The following is a 17243-nucleotide window of genomic DNA, read 5'->3' on the forward strand; positions in this document are numbered from 1 at the left end:
AGAGAGAGACCTTTCCACACAGTCATGTGTTTAAAAAAAAAAAAGCACCACTGGGAATTCCCTTGCGGTCCAGTGGTGAGGACTCCATGCTCTGACTGCCAGGGGCCCGGGTTCGATCCTTGTTCAGGGAATTAAGATCCCACAAGCCACGTGGCGCGACCCAAAAAAAAAAAAAAAATGCCCACCACTAATCTCCATAAGCCCTAAACCATCATTTTAGCCTTCTAAAATGATAGGATTAATATTCTCTAGTAAAGAGGTGGGCAAAAGTCATCTCCTATGGCCAGGGAAGATGTCAGTTATGAGTAGGCAAGAAAAACCTAGTAAAAGAGGTTAGAACTGAGGTGCTTGGGCAATGGCTTGTCAGCAGAGGAGTGGAAGGCTGTTGAGAATGACCAGTTGATGCTACGCAAATGTTCTTAATCTAAATCCCAAGGAAACTTCCCAGTTTTTCTCAGAAACAAAGTGTCAAGTTGGACACAGGCCATGTGCGATGACCAAAACCAAGAGCTAGAAACACAGGTGAAAAGAAATCTCTTCTTCTCTTTGGTAGGACCAGGGAAAACAGCCATATTGGCTGTGAAAGCAGCAGCCCTTTATAGGAGACACAAAACCCATAGCAGCAGCATTTATGGTAGAAGCAGCACCTGCTCTCTGTCCCAGCCTTCTCTTCAAGATGCCAGGAGCTGACCGGGCAGCTGTAGCATTTGGAAAAGATGAATTACTGTGAAGAGAACACTAGTTACCCAGAACATCACCAAGGAGGAGAGTAATGTAGAGGGCTACAGATTACCTAAATATCACCAAATTCATAATGGTCTATCATAAAGGGTACCAGAACACCCGTGAATAAGTCATTTCCTTTCTTTAAGTTCCTGTCTGTAAAATTAGAACAATAATCCCTAGCCCACTTACTTCATGGTGCTGTTGTTGTATCAGATAAAATTTTGGAAAGAAAATCAGTTTATAAAATAAATTTTAACAGAAAATTATAAAGTTCTATACAAGTAGACAGAAGTATGTAATTACCTCGTGCCATACTCATTGTTGCTGACTAATTGTCCTTAGGACTTTCACATGTAAGGTGAAATGAAAGCATATTTTACAAATCTGACTCATCATTTTCAGTACTTTGGATATTGGATATCATTCCCTAATTATTTAAGGTTGAACGCTGTAATAGTCATTATCAGTGTCCCCTCCTAAGGTGATGTCTTCTATTTTTTATATCAACCCAGACATCTTCCTTTTTACAGGAAAGCTGAAATTACAGTGAATATGGGTGAAACTCGTATTATTTCTAGTGCAGTTCTCTCAGCCATAGATGAAGACTCCCCCAGGGAGAAGATTTACTACGTATTTGAAAGTCTTCCCCAAAATGGGCAACTTCAGCTTAAGGTTAGTGGCCTTTTTACTTTTATTTTTCAAAATGAATGTAACAGGTATACATTTTCTGAATGGACAGATTCCTATAACTGAAGTTATTCTGTAATAGCCATATTTTGCTCAGAGGTAGAAAATTTAATTTTCCTAGTTTGGGGAGAACTCACACTATTCTAAATTTACTTCCTCAATTCAGGGTAAATTCAACCAAAATTAAGGTTCATCATTGCTCCTTCCCCATTGGGACTGTACCTAAATTGGAGCATAGGGAGTTACTGGGGTAAAGCAAGTTATCTAGTTACTGATAGACTTTATTTTTTAGAGCAGTTGTTATGGGTATCAACAAACTGATTCTAAAGTTTATCTAGAGAGGCAAAATACCCAGAATATCTAACACAATATAGAAGAATGAAATTGAAGGGCTGACACTACCTGACTTCAAGACTAATATACAACTACAGTAATCCAGACAGTGTTGGTTTGGTACAAGAATAAACAGATCAATGGAACAGAATAGAGAGCCCAGAAATAGACCCACACAAGTGGAGTCAACTGATTTTTGACAAAGCAGCCGAGGTAATGCAATGGAGAAAAGATAGTCTTTTCACAAATGGTGCTCACCAGTCTGATTCAGACATTGTGTGTGTGATGTCCAAGAATCAGCCCAGTACAAATTATAGCTCAGTCACTTGAGAAGGTCACTTGAGTATTCCATCATAATGTCTGTTTGAATGGTGGATTAAGGCTAGCAGCAGTAACCACCAGCCATCTCCAATGTGATTATTTGACTGAATGCTTAACTTTTAATGTAATGTAGGTACAGCCTGAGAAAAGCAGCAAGGATTCATTCTGTGTAGAACAGCTTGATTGTCTTAGATTGTGGGCACCATAGAGGATCAAAGTGAAGAGCAATCACAGATTTAAATTGAGGTGCAGCTGTGTCCTTATTTCATTTCAAAGAGTAATGAAGCAGAAATGCAGTGACAGCTCACACATTTGGGTGACATGGGAACTGAAGTGTTTTGGTTATGAGAAAATCCAGATGGGTCCATGTTCCCAATATGGTGCCACAGAGTTCTCTCCCTGCTCTCTAGGGCTTTTCCAAGTCTCTCCAAGATCAGGGACCAGGCCTCCTGGACTTTCTCACGCATCCTGGTTTTCTGGTTGACTTTCCTGCGTTTTCCCCACCTTGAGACTGAATCTTATTTTCTTCCTCTTTTGGGGCTTGCAAATGATTTTGTTAAGTCAGAGCCCACACTTGGGAATGCAAGTGGGGAATTAGATGGAGATGACAGAGAGCAAAAGATATCATCTTCTGTATTTACTTTCTGGGAAAAGATTATAAAGAAAAACATTAAATAGAATTGCAGGCCGTTTGGTTTAAAACCTGAAAGAGAATCTGTTTTAAAAAATAAATTTACAAACAGATCTTATGATGCAGACAAACAATGTACTTAATTATTATAATTAACTTTCACCCAGTGAGCACTGGGGCAGAACATACCTGTGTGCAAACATCAGATGGGCACAAGCATTAAAGGGAGGGAACTTTATCAAATAGAATGACAAAGGGAAGTGGTAATACAGTGAGGGGAGAGAAGGCATGTGGAATAATGTGACAAAGGAAATTTTTTAAAAATCGTTTAAATTTCTGTTATAGTCTCTTAAACCAGACAGGAAAAGCACAAGATAATATCATATAGTAAATTTTTAAGATGACATTTTGCTTGAATTACTTCAAATGACTTTTATGAGCCCTTCTTAGGGAAAGCTATGCATTTTTAAGAGAAAACAGTAGAATTATTAATGAGACAGATTTATTATTATTGTATTTTCTAATAGTCTCAGTTGTCAGTTGTCCCTCAGCATAAGGACCTCTTTTAATTGAAAATGCCACAATTTCTGCACTGAGTTCTGTACAGAATATATGCTTAACTAATGCCAGCTTATTATTAGAAGAGCATGATACATAATACATATATAATATTTGCAGTTGTTTTTGTGCTGACTCAGGGTATAAATGTAGGGAGTGATAGGGACTTTGATCATTTTTGGTCTTTTGGAAGCCTAAAACTGTGTGGACAGTAAATACACCCATTCTATTTATGTTTTATCTACTTCAGATAAGCCCAGTGACAAACCAGTATGAAATAATAGGTTTTATTAGTTGTACAATGATAAGAACTAAAAACAAAAAAGGAAACCCCAAATGAGACACATTTAATTTTTAAAGAATCAATTCCAACAGCTCGATTACCCACCTGCTCTCAATAATTGAAATACTTAATCAGCTATGATTGCTTGTGTTAAATACCTTGGAAATAGCACTGCAGTTGAATTGCCACAAGACTTTGTCAAAAATCCTTTGGTTAAAGCTCGTTTTTTCCCCAAGGCCTGCAATTGTTTTAATATATTTCTTTAAATGGAAAATATGATGCAGAATGGCAAAAAATTAAATCTAGAGTTTTCCTGAAATATCATTCATATTGGAAGTTTTCAGAGGATATGGAAGATGTCCACTGACACAACGTGGGGGGAAAAAAACCCCAGGCAGCTGACTAATTCTGACACCTTTCAGACAGAGAGGGACTGGGTCCCTCTCCATCCTGGCATGAAATGCACTCAGGAAGAAGTGGATCTGAACTTGCTGAGATACACACACACGGGCGCAATGGATTCCCAGAACCGAGACAGCTTCACCTTCTACCTCTGGGACGGTGACAATAAGTCCCCTGCATTTGACTGTCACATCACCATCAAGGATATGGGAAAAGGTAAAGCATGTCTGTCAGGGTTTATTGGAACCAACTTTTACAACCAGAAGTGAGCTGGTGTAAGCCCTTAAAGCTTTTCCCCTCCCTCTCTTCCTCTCTTCCTCTCTCCCTCCCTCCCTCCCTCCCTCCCTCCTTCCTTCCCTCTCTCCCGACCTTTCTCCTTCCCTCCTTTCCTTTCTTCCTTCCATCCTCTATCTTGAAATTCCATCATTTATGATTTGATCCTTTGACTCCTCACTTGCTTTGCCTGGGATCTGTGAGGTTTATGAGGGTAGCCAATTCATTTGTTATTTTCAGTATTTCAAAAAGCCTATTAAAAACCCAGCCTTGCCCACAGGCTGCACAGGCTACTTTAACTGTCAGGGTTTTAAGCTTTAAGTAAAATTTTACCAAATCAATGTGATGACTCTAGTTTTATCTTCAGGGATTGAGTTATTACTTGAAAACAGAGTTTGAAAGGAAAAATATTTTCAATACAACAATAATAAAGGAAATACAAATAAATGTGTCTTAAAATAAAAAAATAATAGGAAGGAATTTTGTTATTGTAAAGGTTGGAGGTTGTTTCTCTGTTCACTTTGGAAGTGCTGACAATACTCTTCAGGGACAAGGGAGAATGCTGTAAGATAATTATCTTCTTGAATTAATTAAAGACCATTTGCATGATAGGACTCAGCAGCACATAAATGGCAGAAGGAAGAGATTGAAAAAAAAATACTGGAAAGGAATCTCGGCAAGGGAGAGTGTAAGCCCTTGATTCCCAACATGTCACTCACTACTCCATACTTTTCCTTAGAGCTTATGTGAGGAGGGTAAAGATCCTATCTCATTCATCTGTATAGTCCAGGATCTATATATTCCCAGGACCAAGCATAGTCTTAGATCCTCAGTATGTGCTTGATTGACAGTGCTTTCTTTTTTTGCCTTGGCTGCCAGGAAGCTCAGAGCTAAATTAAATTGGATGCTTAGGTACAGTAAAAGTCTTACTTCATATATATGGTAAAATTACAGTTCTGAATTTTTTTAAGAAAAATTTTAAGCTAGCTTGATTGATTTTCAGATGTTTATTTTGGGGCTGTATAATAATATATTTTATTTGCTTGTTTCCTTGAAGATGTCTAATAAGTGACTCTCAGATAAGCTACGTGTTACTGTACACATTTATTTCTCTCTGCAAAAGTAAGACTGCATTCATCATAAGTATCTGTCCAGGCAAAACGTAATACAAGTAAAATGCACCTAATGTATTAGGGCAGGTTATCCTGTCATTGCCTTACCGAGATGCATTCCCTAGCATGGTGGAGGAGAGTTCTGTTCCAAGCAGCCACCTGGAGATTCTTTCCTGCTAGGGGATCATTTGTCTCGGAAGTCCTTGGAGTCACTTTGAGAGTGAGATATGGAGGATAATGAGAGAATTTCATGGGCTAGGCTTGGAGTTAGGGTACCTGTGGCTGAACTGCAGTCACGGGCCACATTAAGGAGTCTGGGCTGTAGAAACTGGAGCAATGCATCCAGGAAGAAAAGGCATTGAGACTGGTGAGTGCCTCACTAGTCTCTGCTACAATTGACACGTGATTATTTTCTAAAAGTATTTGTGAAAACTTACATCAGGTAGATACATTAACCTGTTAACATTTTCAGAAGTTCATAATTTCTTTTCTTTTTTAAACGTAGTGGTGTTTTATCTCTGTACAGTGTTCTCTCCTTCCCCTCCTCCTTCACTGTTGCTGTCCTTCCTTCCCTCCTTCCTTCCTTCCTTCCTTCTTTTCTTTCTCTCTCTCTCTTTCCTTCCTCTCTCCCTCCCTCCCTCCCTCCCTCCCTTTCTCCCTCCCTCCCTTCCTTCTTCTCTTTCTCTCTCTCTCTCTTTCCTCCCTCCCTCCCTCCCTTCTTGCTCCCTCCTCCCTTCCTTAGCATCAGTTTTCTGTTTGCAGTGTAACTTTATAGCCATAATTGTTCATCTCTAAATGAAACTATACTGAATTGTTAGACTAAATCAACACTAATATTAGCATATTGAGCACTTGGGTTATTTCCATTTGGGAGCTATTATAAATAACATTATGTCTTCCCATTGTGCTGTGTCTTCTGATATGTGCAGTGGCAAAAATGACATGGACATCTTTGAGAGAAGTTGAGAAGGACATTGTCTATAGTTGACCCTGATCCATACTCTGTCATTACAGTGCTGAAAAGTTGGGTTCAGGCTAAACCTAGATGCTCTTCCTCCACTCAGCTGTATCTTCTGCTCCTGGTGAAACCTCCTGTGCATGATTTTTATTTCCCCAGCCTTGTTCATTCTTCTTACTTCCTTGATATATTCATCTTGACTCCCTGTGAAGAATCTGGGGCTCAGGTTTTGATTTAAAATTAGGTTGGTCATTGATTCTTAGGTTGGACATAAGTTGCATAGCATTTTGAGTTAAAAGCATAGTATACAAAAAAGACCAATTTGATCATCTAAAACAGGGTTTCCCTGTCTCGGCAATATTGACATTTTGGAAAGCAGAAGTCTTTGTTGTGCATTATCAGATTTTTAGCAGCATCTCTGGTCTCTACCCACTGGAAGCCAGTAGCATGTCTCAGATAGGATAACCAAAATGTCTCCAAATGTTGCTAAATGTCCCCTGGGGGGCAAAATTGTCCCTCATTGAGAAACACTGGGGTAAAATTATACCTCCTTGATGTTTTATTTCCTTATAGGACTAAATATCTTTTCAAGGTTTTATTGACTGTATTTTTAATTCAGAAATGACTTGGCATTTATTTTACACACATTTCCTTTTGGATAGTCACCATTTTAGTGTTAGTTTTCAAGAATTCCTTATATACTAAAGAAAGGACGCAAAATAATAAAATGTTTGAGTTTGTGCTCTTGGGTCAGATATTCAAGCTCCACCTTTCATAATTGTGTAATCATTAGCAAGTTGGTTAACATTTCTACACCTTAGTTTCCTCATTTATAGCCTGAGAAATATGACAATACCTTAACCCTGTAACTGTACAAAGTAGAAACTCTATAGTATTTTAGTTGTGATTTTTTTAATGAACCTCAGGTGAGCAAAATTGGATTATAATCCTTAGTTTGTGAAGCACTGTATCCTTTGTCTGTGTGTGATCCTCTTCTCCTTTGCTCATTCAGACACTCATTCATAGTCTTTTAAACATAAGAACACCTGTGTAGCCACCACACATACAAGGACTGGAATATTAACAGTATCAAACATCTACCTATGTGCTCTTTCCAACGTCCAGTGAGAACCACCATCCTGAATTTTGTGTTAATTTTCTTACTTTTGTTTATACTTTTCTGGGACTTGCTCACTCAGCTAATAAATGTTAGTAAGCTACATCTTGTGTGGTTGCATATGGCTCTAGTGCATCTATTTTGCAGCTGTACAAAATTCAGTTGTATGAATAGACCAGTTTGTTTATACATTCACCTTTTGAGAAGGCATTTGGGTTGTCTCCATTGTTCTCAGTTACAAGCAGTGCTGCCATGACCATTCTAGCCCAGATCTCCTGGGTACAAGTGCATGTGTTTCTCTCCAGCATGCAGCTGGAGTGGAATCCCTGGGTCAAGGCATAGGTGAGTATCCAACTCTTTACAAATAATTCCAGATTGTGTACCAGTTTACACTCCTACCAGACTCATATGCAAGATTCTACGTCCTCTTCAACACTTGGTATCATCAGGCTCCTACATCCTTGCCAATCAGAGGGTTACAAGATGACAGCTTACTGTGATCTTGATTTATATTTCTGTGACTATTCATGAGACTGAGCGTCTTTTGTGCCTTTGTTGGCCATATTGTTACGCCTTCTTTGTGGTATCTGCTCGTGTCTTTGGCTGAATTCTTCTATTAATCCTTGTTATAGAAATCTTGCTATGTCATATTAGTTTTGACTTCTGCACAGTTTGACCTTTGCTTTTTACCTTCACCTTGGACATTTTATTTTTAAAAATTTGGTTCTTGACCACAACCTCTTCTGCCACGCAGGTGATATTGTCATCCGGGCAAAACCACTTTCGGTGTCTAAAGGTGACAGAGGTTTCCTGATGACCACCACCCTCCTTGCTGTGGACGGAACAGACAAGCCTGAGGAACTTCTCTACGTCATCACCTCCCCGCCGCGATATGGCCAGGTCGAATACGTCCGCTATCCTGGGGTCCCCATTACAAGCTTCAGCCAAATGGACATAGCAGGACAGACAGTCTGCTACGTACATAAGAGCACGGCAGCTGCCCACAGAGACACGTTCAGGTGAGCCCCGAGGAAACTTTTCAGAACTCCTTCTTTGGATTAGTGCTTAGAAAGACAAAGGAGGGGAAAAAATGGGTCCTTTTCCAGCTCTGGTGTGAGTATGCTCTTCATCCACTCCCTCGATGGATGAAAGGGAAAGGTGCACAATTAAAATGACAGCAGCCAGCCAAGAAATTAGGGCTCGTTGTTTAAAAATAAACACCTAAGCAGATCTCAGTGCAAGCTGTTCCATGAAGAGACATGTGAAGACCTGAGGATCCCTGCTAATGAGGGCTGCGGAAAAGTAATTTACCTCTTTTTGAGTATGTTTTTCTATCTGAGGGAAAGGAATTTGCTAGTAAACATTTGGCATAAGCAGACAGTGCCTTTTGACACAATGTGTTCTGGTAACTACATCATAAATCATGTTGCCATAAAATGGATCGTATTTCCCCATAGAAACCGTGTTATAATTGGGGGCTGTGCACCTGTTCAAGGATTCTGTATCAAATAAATCACTGGAAGGAATAACAATCTGTTGAAAAGGCAAAGATACAACATTAATGAAGGTCTACATTCATTTAAAATACTGAAATCTGTTTCCAGTCACAGAAAGCAAGAAAAACTGCAGAGGATCTATCATTTAGCAGTTTGCAAAGCTGGCTGAACTTGAGTTTCCCCAAGGACCTCAGGGCTGGGATGAGAACCCGGAAATCTTAGACTAGCCTTTGGGGGACCATGGTACACATCTAACCCTGAATTTTACCAATTAAGAAGGAGGCCATGGGGTTTCCCTGGTGGCGCAGTGGTTGAGAGTCCGCCTGCCGATGCAGGGGACACGGGTTCGTGCCCCGGTCCGGGAAGATCCCACATGCCGCGGAGCGGCTGGGCCCGTGAGCCATGGCCGCTGAGCCTGTGCGTCCGGAGCCTGTGCTCCACAGTGGGAGAGGCCCGAGTACCGAAAAAAAAAAAAAAGAAGGAGGCCCTGAGAGCATTGATTCATTTTCCATACACATAGGACTTCTGGCCTCCAGTATAATTTTTACCATGTCAGAAAACAACCTTCAAAAGAATGCTATAAAATAACATAAATGTCGCAGACTCCTGTGTTATTTGAACGGCTCCCATAAACTATCAATTACACTGATATACCCGTGTCCAAATACCACTTTCCTCTATCATATATCTTATCTATCTAAATTCAATATGTCTGCTATGATAAACAGTGTTTAAATGTCAGTAAAGATGATTTTGCTTCCCTTTTTGGCATTTGGAATGATGATTTGAAAAGATGATTTGGATAGTTCAACTGTTAAACAAAAAAATCCAGGGGAGTTTGAACTAATACCTTCTTTTTTCCCTTGACAAGTGTTCTTAACAAGCAGATAATCATTTGGTTGGTCACTCTCTCAATAACGAATTCAGTGCTTGAGTGTTGCTCAGTATTAACTGAAACGTCAGAAGTGGGGAATACTTTTCCCACTGGTTCTTTGGCTTGGGAAGGCATAGGCCTGGGGTCAGTTCCTGCCTTCATTACATCACATCTCTGGTTTTCGTCAAGTCACACATTCTCCTGTGCTCGCATTAACTCTTCCATGAAAAGGAATGATGCTCATGTTAGCTGCCTCAGAGAGTTTCTGAGGGGTTTAAATGGGCTTGTGTACATAAAGTACTGAAAACAATACATGGCACGTAGGAAGAACAAGATAAATATTGGTTTCTATTTGTACTGTTACTATTGTTGTTGTCATTCTTGTTGTTATCATTGTTTACTATATTCTTTCCTTGGCCCCATTTTTTTCTCTCCAATCTTTACACCACTAAGATTAATCTTGGAGGAAAGAAGGTATAAAGAGCAATGATGATTCTGTTTTTCCTGTTTGTTAATGGAGGGTGGATGCTTCTTGACTTAACCTCGGTATACCAGATTCAGGGCTTTTCGTTTGATACCCATTTCTGGGACTTCTTGTTCCTGTCCATTCCTGCTTCCCCCCGTCAACGCCTATGGGAGAGTCTGTTGAAGACATTAATGACTGTATTGGAGAAACCAGAGATCCTACTGGTGAAGCCAAAGAATGAACATGTAAAGATGTTGAGAAATAACAATTAGGTCTTAATCAGATGGTAGGGATGAGCTGAAAATGAAAAACAAAATCCCTAATGTGAGGATTGGTGATACCATAACAGTTTCCTAATTCACATGCAGAGAGAGTCATACTAGATGGTGTTTTAGAAATCATTCATCCCAGGAATGTCTAACTTTCTAGATTCGGAAGAGACTTACCTGAGAGGTTTAAAAAATTCAAATTCTTGGGCCTTACCGCAGAGAGGCGACTTTGGTAAGTCCAGTTTCAGGCCCAGGAATCTGTATTTTTAAAAGCTCTCTAGGTGATTCTGATGCTATTGGGACTAGCCATCTCCAGTCTGGTCCAGTCCATTGTTCCAAGTATGTTCTGAGGAGTTTGAAGATTTACAGGAGGCTTCTGAGGGCCTCCCAGAGACAGAAAATGAAGGGGCTGAATTGGTGGGCCTCTGCAGCTCACATCCCAGTTTTCTGAGATAACTTTGTTTGGTTTAGTTTTTTGGTGGTTTGACTTTTAGTTTGTTTTGCGCACTGAGCTTCTGGGCAAGGTTTTCTTTTAGCAAAAAATCTGTGGTTCTATTTCCTAAAATGAGTGATTAGTACCATCAATGATACAAAGATGCAGAATGATGTGGGCTGGTACAGGAAGGAGACAATAAATAATAGGGATTCAAGAGTGGGAAACTACTCCCTTTTAATTCTCTCTATCCTTCTGTTTCTAGAAGGAAGTCTCAGGCCTGTGCTCATATGTACTTAGCAGCTCTTCAATATTAACTGTTTGCCCTTTTTAGCAAAGAGTGTACAGGCCTCAGGCTCTAAGCCATTGGCCAACAATATCTAGCTAGAATGAAAAATAGTTTGTTTTCCTGTATTTATTTTTATAGTATTTGTAGTGATTAAGTTTTTATGAGTGAAAACTTTGAGCTTTTAGTATTGAAAAGGTTTCTTTTCAAGTACATTTACTTAAGCAGAAAAGTGAGTTGATATAAAACAAAACAGTAGGTAATAAGAGTACAGGTAATACTAGAAAATGGCAACAATTGTGATGATGGTGTTTGAGTGACTTAAGATTAGGGAACAGGTCCATAGAGAGACAGTAAACAAACAACAAGGGTTGAAAAGCATTGATTTAATCCAATCCCTTCATTTATGTCTAGGAAAGCTAGTATTGCTTGAACACCTGTAATGCGTCAGGCAGTGTTCTAGACCCTTTTTGGTGTGTATATCATTTCCCTTAAGCCTTACACCACCACCTTGAGAGAGGTGTCTTGCTCCCATTTTATGGATGAGAAAACTGAGTTTCCAAGAGACAAAGAAAGTCACCTAAATTGACATAAGTAAGTATCAGAGCTGAACTTGGGCTGAGATCTCATTTTGGAGAGGTCTTTCCATTATACCTGGTTGTACCAAAAATTTGTGGACAATTTGTACTTGTGGGAAGGAACCTTCTCAATGTGTCATTCTGACGTTTGGCCAGCAGTTTTACATATTTATAGTGGAAGAGCCTAGCATCTGCTGAAGACCCTCCTTTTAATCTTGTCATTTCACTAACCCAATCATCGACTGCTGTGTTGTTTGTCAAGTGGCGCTCAACCAAAGCTGAAAGCCTGTTTTAATGAAAGTGTGATTATGGTGCTTTTTAAAAATTAAATATATGCAACCAATCTAATCACCTAAATTTATGTTGCTTGCTGTTAAATCTGGCAAGGAATTTGGCTGGGTAGAAGAGAGAAATTCTGCGGCAGAGAATTTTCCCCCTTCTCTTTTTAATGTAAGCTATGGCAGCATTAATTAAACGGGGGAGTTTCATGGTCAGATTTTTACCTTCTGCAAAACTATTTTGTGAATCATAAATTTCTCCTGTATTGTTTGGTGCTGCTGGCCTGGAAGAAAGATTTGGCATCGCATTCTGGGACAGATGACACCAAGTGATTAGCAAGCTGACTTCAGCTGCTAGCAGCCGGGGACTAAAAGAACATGCTAATGTCCTCCATTTTGACATGCCGGCTGGACTTTTTTTTTTTTTTTTTTTTTTCCTGAAGAACTGGCTCTATTTATGATTCCATTTTTATCTTTTAAATGCCATGACAGATGGCAGATTCTTCAGCCAACTCTATTGCCAGGAAATGCAGAAAGCTTGAAAGCACCATGGTAATGGTGAAATCAGACCAGGCAGGCACCCCAGACAAATCTAAGAGTCATTCCCCAAATTTCATGAGACAGTGGTCATCTTGGCTATGTCTCTTCTCAAGGGAGGGGGGGGTAATAAAGGAAATGGGACCCACAGAAGGAGCTGCTACCTCGATACCACCAGCTTCTTAAGCTTGGAGTGGATGCCATAACAGCAATGGCACTATTGTTTTAGAACTTGAAAATATGTTTGGAAGGTTTCTTTTGAGGGGGGTGGTAGTGCAGCATTTGTAAGATCATCTGGTCAACCTTTGTAGACACGAAGCACTGACCTTGTCTCACTGGTTCTGCTAGGCTTTTTTTTTTTTTTACTGGGAAGCCAACCGTGACCATCCTCCCTGTCTCTCTCTCTCTGATAATGTTCTCTGCCTGTGAGTAGTTTGCATTGTTACTGGTGAAGGTGGAATGATATGTGTGATCCAGTCCTGTTGAGACATTGTGTCCTTTTCACCACTGGCTTCTTAGCTTTCAGTCAGTGCAGACAGCTGCCTTGGGGTCCCAGCTGGGAACGCTGGCCTCAGTAAACATATTTCTTACTCTTACATGGTCCCTCTCCCGCTCGCCCTCATTCCCATCTGTCTGATGGCAGGCTGCCGGTTTCCGACATGGTCAAATGCCCATCAGAGGCAGGGAGGAGTCTGCGATGGACCACCTGGATCAGGAGAAAACTTCAGTGCCCCCCACACGGGTCACACACACAAGGATAAATGCGGCCGCCTCGAGACTGAGCTTGGAGGACCTTGTTGGGCATTTTTGGAATTCAGTCTCCAGGGAAGAAAGTCAGAATCTGATACTCAAAATGACTGCCTCTGATGAGCCCGTGGCAGTCGCTGGGCCTCCCCCTTCACCTCCTTGCCCCTGAGGGCTGCCTCTCCCCTTCCTTCTTTTTCCTTCTCCACCAGTATTTGACCTGCTTTTAATGGGGCACAAAGACTTGAATTCCACAATTAATGCTAATACTAGAAATACATGTCCTCTGGCTTAAATTTTTGCTCAACTCTAAATGGCTAATTTAAAACTCTCCACAAGAGCATGTGTGGATATAGGGATCTGGTAGGGAATAGAGAGCCACTTTATTGTGAAAGAGGGCAAAGTTGGAAGCCTGAAACGTGTTTCTGGAGGGGTTAAGTGAAAAAAGGAGAAATTGGAGGCCCTGAGGGAATGCCTAGTCTCCTTATTTTACCTCTGGTCAGATGATAGGCTCCAGGGAGGAAACATGAAAAAGTTAACAGGAAAACAGTGGAATAAAGGCATAATTCCACGAAAAGCTGCCCCTGAGAAACAGACCATGATTTTTGTTCCTAAAAAATGTATATCGCTTGATCTTTGAAACTGTCAAGGTGACTAGTAAGTAAAAAGTTGAAGTACACACACAAATATTTTTCTAGGTGTGCTTTTTTTTCCTTTTTTAAAAAATAATGAATTTTGCAAACACTTCATGATCCAGCAATGAAATTGCCCTCTTTGCTTAGAATATATTTATCTAAATGTATTGTTTTGTATTAAGGAAGCTATGTGATTTTGCTCAATCTACAATTCTAAAGTTAATTCAGTATTCTTTTCCAAACTGTAAAAATAATGCTGTGGACAAAACCAGGTCATATTCTTTACAAGACAAGGTGTGTGAAATGTCAAAAATGTGCTTTATCTGTAGTACTTCACTTAGCAGTTTTAACTTTTGAGACAAGAATTTCTATGCATCACATCCTATTTTCCTTGTCGGCAGTCTTATCAACTAGATAATTTGAAAGCTCAAAATTTTTAGCCTAGCCTTCAAAGCAAAATCTGTATCAGCCAAACTCATCTTTTACGTTTTGTTCAGCTGCTTTTTTTCCCTGGGTCCTTTGCCTCAGGCAGGCTGGTTGCTACATGACGCCCACACAACCTGGTTTCAGGTTCCCTCATGTTCAAAAGCAAAGCATCAACCCTCCAACCCTGGAGGATAAGACACATTTTGTAAAGAATGAAAAACTTGGTAGTCACATTTGTCAGATTAGTAAAGTAAAGATAAACCCCATATCTTCTCTAGTTTTGAAAAAGAACCTCCTAAGTAAATTATTGTATAATTTAATGTTATATGCCACTGCCACAGTTTTAGACATGTTTACATCCATGGAATATAAGAGTATCTCTCTCCCCCATGAATATTTCAAGCACCTGGTACATGGAGAAAAACGAATAGACACAACTCTGTGATTATTTCAAAGTACATTTCTTTGGCCTACGGTGAATGTGTCAGTTCCATTTGAGTAGTGATTTCCTAACTTGTTGGAGTTTTAATAGTGCATTCTGTGGGCTTAATTTCATGATGGTCTCAATTGTCCTTCAAATAGAAATTACATGTTGAAATGTTCTAAAGATCATTTCAATTAGTTTAATTTTGAGATTGGCAGTGCTGGGTGGAATGTGATTTAGTGATCAATATAATCAGAAGCACATTATGGTATCACAGAACCCGCGATTATAAGAAAGATTTTGCTCACCTTGGATTTGTATCATTTCAGTTTTCTCTTTGTAGGTCTGCAGTGGTACTCAGGCACCACAACTCTTTCTTAGTGGACTGCTAAACCAGCATTCATTAAAAACTCTGTAAGAGCAAAAGGTGTGAGGTCAGAAAACCTGGGTTCTGGTCCCAGCTCTGTCTCCTACCTGCCTTATGATCTCCTGCCACGTTTCTGAACCCTTGTGCTCTAATTTTCTTTTCTTTAAAGCAGGGGAATAATCGTTATCTAATGGCTCTCCCCCATATCTTGTCAGGGGCAAATGTGGAAGCTCAAAGAAAAGTATATGAATTGAGTGAATTAGCCAAATTTAGCCCACTCAGCATTTTATTGGATGAGCTTCCAATGATCAGTCTTAAGAGTTTAGCTTATTATAGCACAGGGAGATCAGCTTGGTGCTTTGTGACCACCTAGAGGGGTGGGATAGGGAGGGTGGGAGAGGGAGTTGCAAGAGGGAGGAGATATGGGGTATATGTATATGTATAGCTGATTCACTTTGTTATAAAGCAGAAACTAATATACTATTGTAAAGCAATTATACTCTAATAAAGATGTTTAAAAAAAAAGTTCAGCTTATTAAATTCTCACCAAAAAATACAGTTGCAAAAGTCTATATATATAAAATGAGTGTACTCTTCAAACTAGTGCAGTGGATCTGAAAGGATGTGAAATTCCTATTTGGGGCAAGGAATTACACTAAGTACTGACAAGCCTGAGAAATATCATTGGCACACTCTGCCCCATCATGTGAGTTACCATCAATGTTGATGAAAAAATACTTTGGGAGTTAGAATGGTCCATTTGTGCATTACCTAGTGATTGGTTTAATGGATAGGATAGTGTCCTCCTGAAAGATCCACCCTTGAGTTTTCATTTTCGTCCCAACACGACATATCCTTTAGTAAAGGTGTGTATTGTTATCATTTCATTCCAGTAGATGGTGACACAAGAATCCATGTTGAAGGCTACCTTGCCTCTCTTTGCCAGATTCATCGTGAGCAATGGACTGCAGACCAAGCCTGGGGTGTTTGAGATCACACTGGAGACTGTGGACACAGCCTTACCCGTGGTGACCAGGAACAAGGGGCTGAGACTGGCTGAAGGGGCCACGGGTCTCCTCTCCCCTGACCTCCTTCAGCTGACCGACCCTGACACTCCAGCGGAGAACCTCACCTTCCTTTTGGCCCAGCTTCCACGACACGGCCAGCTCTACCTGCGGGGGACAATGCAGCTTCCACACAGTTTCACTCAGCTGGACGTGGACAGCGGGCATGTGACCTACAGGCACTCGGGAGGGCACTCTCGCACCGACCGCTTTACTTTCGTGGCCACGGATGGGACAAACCAAGGCTTTCTTGTGGATGGGAGAAGGTGGCAAGAACCTGTTTCATTCACCATCCAGGCAAGTATGACAAATACATGGTCCTTGGCCAGAGATGTGGAGAGAACGACTTCCAGGAGAACTGTTGCCTTATTTCCTTCCTTCTTTCATTCAAATGTGTAGTGTGTGTCTACAGTGTGCCAGGCACTAAGGAAGGCACCAGGCATGTTAATATGAACAAAACAGTTGTGCTCCCTGTGTACGGGCTAATGACTGGCCTTTGGAGTCAGTGGTGGTACAGAAAGGACCATAGAACATGGGCTTTGGAGTCAGACACACCTAGGTTGGAATTTCTGTTTTAAACATTTTAATAGCTGTGTGGCCTTAAAAGAGTTCTTTGACTCTTCTGATTCTACTTTGCCTTCTTTGAGAAACAATCCTTACACATTATGGTGAGAATTAAATAAGATTAGGTATCTAAGGTACTAGCATATTGCCTGAAATACATCAGATATTCTATCTCTTGTGATTACTGTAACAACATCTAACTACACTATTATGTTGATGCCTTTTGGTCTGTGTTATCTACTGGCATTTTAATGGTTTTCAAGTAAACACATGGAAACTTACGAAGCAGCATCAATATTACACATGTATTAATGGTGGGGATAATAACGGTAGCAGCTACAGTTTTTGGAGTGTTAACTGTAGGTCGGACCCGCTTTCCATAAATCTCGTTTAATTTTTAT

At 40.3% G+C, this 17243-nt stretch overlaps 1 protein-coding gene across 1 annotated transcript in view; it reads left to right on the forward strand.

Annotated features, from left to right (window-relative positions):
• FREM1 (FRAS1 related extracellular matrix 1) overlaps positions 1 to 17243 on the forward strand; it is a 168421-nt gene that overhangs the window by 112805 nt on the left and 38373 nt on the right. The window contains exons 21-24 of the mRNA XM_033439762.2: positions 1257 to 1398; positions 3962 to 4157; positions 8156 to 8420; positions 16161 to 16575. Coding sequence (XP_033295653.1) covers positions 1257 to 1398; positions 3962 to 4157; positions 8156 to 8420; positions 16161 to 16575 — 1018 coding nt within the window. The remainder of the gene's footprint in view (positions 1 to 1256; positions 1399 to 3961; positions 4158 to 8155; positions 8421 to 16160; positions 16576 to 17243) is intronic.

The sequence above is a fragment of the Orcinus orca genome, chromosome 6 (genome assembly GCF_937001465.1).
Source record: "Orcinus orca chromosome 6, mOrcOrc1.1, whole genome shotgun sequence".
Lineage (NCBI taxonomy): Eukaryota > Metazoa > Chordata > Mammalia > Artiodactyla > Delphinidae > Orcinus > Orcinus orca.